At 47.5% G+C, this 3,243-nt stretch overlaps 1 protein-coding gene across 1 annotated transcript; it reads right to left on the bottom strand.

Moving 5' to 3' along the window:
- Positions 1-18: 18 nt before the first annotated feature.
- LOC112080004 (extracellular calcium-sensing receptor-like) lies at positions 19-3,237 on the bottom strand (the record flags this gene model as incomplete). The annotated part of the gene is made up of 5 exons (XM_024145793.2): positions 2,190-3,237; positions 1,248-2,006; positions 929-1,156; positions 414-537; positions 19-247 (listed from the first exon to the last, which is right to left on the bottom strand). Coding segments are annotated over exons 1-5 (1,682 nt in total), but the record flags the coding sequence as incomplete, so codon positions are not given.
- Between the last annotated feature and the right edge of the window lie 6 nt (positions 3,238-3,243).

The following is a 3,243-nucleotide window of genomic DNA, read 5'->3' as shown; positions in this document are numbered from 1 at the left end:
AGAGTCAAGGAGAAGAGCAGCAGGAAGCTCAGCTCAGAGTTGTTGGCCCTGACGATGGGAGTGTCTTTCTTTATCAAGTAGAGAATAGCCACAAGCACAGTTAGAAACACTCCCAACAAGGAGAAAAGCAGAAGTACAATCCCCATGACCTCAGTAAAGGTCAGGAACTCAATAGCTTTAAATATACATTTGTCTCTGCCAAGATTGGACCAGTACACATCAGGGCAGTGTATGCAGCCATTAGAATCTGAAAGGAAATCATGATTAGTTATGATGAGTAGTAAAGTAGAACACATGATGTCATAATCTAGACATTACATTGACCAAGGACTGAACTCTGAAAAACTGGATTAGGACACACATCGCGCAATTTGTGTAAGTTCTGTGTAGAATGAATGTTGGGCTTGTGGTACCTGTAGCGTTGCTGATCTCTCCCTCTGAACATGGRACACAGTCATAACAGCATACGGGCTTTCCTTTCTGTACAGCCTTACGAGTGCCTGGGGGACAGCTCTCACTGCACACTGACAAGGGCATCTTTAGGGGTACAGAGAGCATACACGGTTTACTGTAAATGTTACATGTTTTACTCCAGCAGGGTTTGTTCCATAAATGTTTTCAATTGTAATAATGAGCCACGCAATAAGGAAGGAAAGGATGTTTTATATTCACGTACACCGGATAGGTGGAGTGAAATGTGTTGTTTTACAGGGTCAGTCATAGTAGTACCGAGAACCTGGAGCTAATTAGGGTGAAATGCCTTGCTCATGGGCATATCGACAGATATTTAACCTTGTACGCTTGGATTTCTGAACCAGCAACCTATCAGTTACTGGCCCAACGCTCTAACCGCTAAGCTTCTGTTAGTTGTGCAAAGTTGTGTTTGTAAATTAGTTCGTTTTACTCTGTTGGCACCTATTTACTGTACCTGTTGGAGCCCCCCAGGCCAAATGATGTCCTCTGTCCTGAGGACAAACTGTTGTCCAGGGGGTAGGGAGGCATCATAGTAGCCCACTGGTTTAAACTGGACCCCTCCGTCTGGCCCACGCTGCCAGTTCACCACCTCGTACTTGGCTGCTGCAGCACCTGTACTGTCAAACCACACCTGGTCCCCTGTCTTTATGGTGAAATTCACCTGCTTCAGAGACTCCACTACCTGGGGAAAAAAGGAACAAGTATGAGCTTTTTTATTTTGAGATATACTGGCAGTGAGGAATAGAGAATGGATGGTTTTTAGTTGCTGTTACCTGCCAAGGTTCAGTTCTCACATTTTGATCACATCCGCGTCCCTCTTTGCACTTCAGCAAGCTGTGCATGGAGTGGGCCACTGCATATATGGCTTTATAGATATTACTAGAGTATCTGAGCTCTTCCACGTCTGCATTATAATCTCTCAGCTCTATCAGATCCTGATACTCACTACAAGGACTACTCACTGTTGCATTCTCCTGGTGGCTTGTCTCTGTGCATTGAAATGCCGTGTCCCAGAACTGCTTTATCACAAAGTCAGAGAAGCCGCTGATGTTGGCCTTCTGGACAGCGAACCCCAGTGAACCCCCCAGCACACTGTAGCTAGTAGGGGTGACCAGGCTGTCTGCAGTGATCCAGGCCTCCACACCAATAAACTGTAGGCCGGTGATGTTCTGCAGACTGAGCTCCTCCAGCAGGTTGTTCATCTCCACGTGGGCCAGAAAGCCTACGATCACCTTGGCCTTCCCACCTCGGATCACATTAACAACCTTTAACAGCTTCTCTGGCTCCGTCCGGCTGAACTTCTCTGAGTATTCCACACAGACACCCTCCTCCTGGGCTGAAGCCAGGAAGATAGCCATACCGCTGTTGCCATAGTCACTATCACTGTTGACCGCTCCCACCCAGCTCCAGCCGAAGTACTTGACCAGCTGGGCCAGGGCTCTGCTCTGATAGAAGTCACTGGCGATGGTTCGGAAGAAAGAAGGGTACTCCTTCCTGCTGCTAAGGCACTCACATGTGGCAGAGTGGCTGATCTACAGAAGAGAGAGAGGACGAGAGAGACATGGAGAGAGAGAGAGAGAAAGGGAGAGAGACAGGGATTGGGAGAGAAAGAGAAAGGGAGAGACAGAGGGAGAGAGAAAGAGACGGAACTGAATACACTAAAACAAGATAGACTTAAATTCTCGTATAATTGCTTGTCCTATAGGGCCTCCTACCACAGGTATTTGGAATGGACCGGTGGTGCGTGACATCACTATAGTGGAGGAGGACTCTGACTCTCCGATGATGGCGTGAACTGCTGTTTGGCCGAAGCAGGTCTTTCCCACCGTCCTCTCCTGACCGTTCATCAGGGCCATGGCCGCACGTATAGAGTACAGAGTCGAGCCGCAGTTGTCATAAATACGATATCCAATAGAGACATTCGGAAGCAGAGTGTCACTGCTGTTGATCTCCTCGATGGCGAAGATCATGGTCTGAGCAAACCGGAACTCTCTGAGGTTTACACTAGAGGAAAGGTCAAGAAAGAGATCAGTTGAAGTTTTACCAATCATGAGCATACAACCACAAAAGTTGTGTTTAATTTGATAATTTAAAAAAAACGTATAATATTAAAATAGCCAAATATTCAATAAACTGTAACCAAGGAGGAGCTTACTTGGAGAATTTGAGAGGTGGTGTCTGTGAAGGAGCTTACCTGGAGCAGGTGAGAGGGGGTGGTGTTTCTGTGAAGGAGAGCGGGGGCTGTGTGGTTTTGCTGTGGATGGAAAAGGCTCCTCCTATAGTCACGTCTCCTTCCTTGGACAGCAGAGGGAACTCTGGGCTCCCCAGCATCCGACAGACAGCCTCCGTTCCCTCTGCCCCAAAGACTCCTAACAACCCCACCACTACCACCCACAGCAGCTGCATCACACTCTCTCACACACACTCTGAAGGGGTTTCACTCCCTGACCTGAGACCTGAGCAGACACCTACACTGAGTTTTATACTCACAAAGACAGCTGCAGGGCATGGTGGACTAGAGTTATCCAATCAGAGACAGGCGTAATGGGACGGTCTCTACGGGCCACTGTGGATATTATTGCCTCTATTGTAATAACGTATCATCACTGCGCTGCTTTAAAGACAGGATAGCAGGATGACATTTCACTGTGCTGCTTTAAACACATGATAGCAGGATGACATTTCACTGCGCTGCTTTAAAGACAGGATAGCAGGATGACATTTCACTGTGCTGCTTTAAAGACAGGTTAGCAGGATGACATTTCACTG

The sequence above is a fragment of the Salvelinus sp. IW2-2015 genome, unplaced genomic scaffold, assembly GCF_002910315.2.
Source record: "Salvelinus sp. IW2-2015 unplaced genomic scaffold, ASM291031v2 Un_scaffold10917, whole genome shotgun sequence".
Classification (NCBI taxonomy): domain Eukaryota; kingdom Metazoa; phylum Chordata; class Actinopteri; order Salmoniformes; family Salmonidae; genus Salvelinus; species Salvelinus sp. IW2-2015.
The sequence above is the reverse complement of the archived record's forward strand: the minus strand, read 5'-3'. Positions and strand labels throughout refer to the sequence as shown.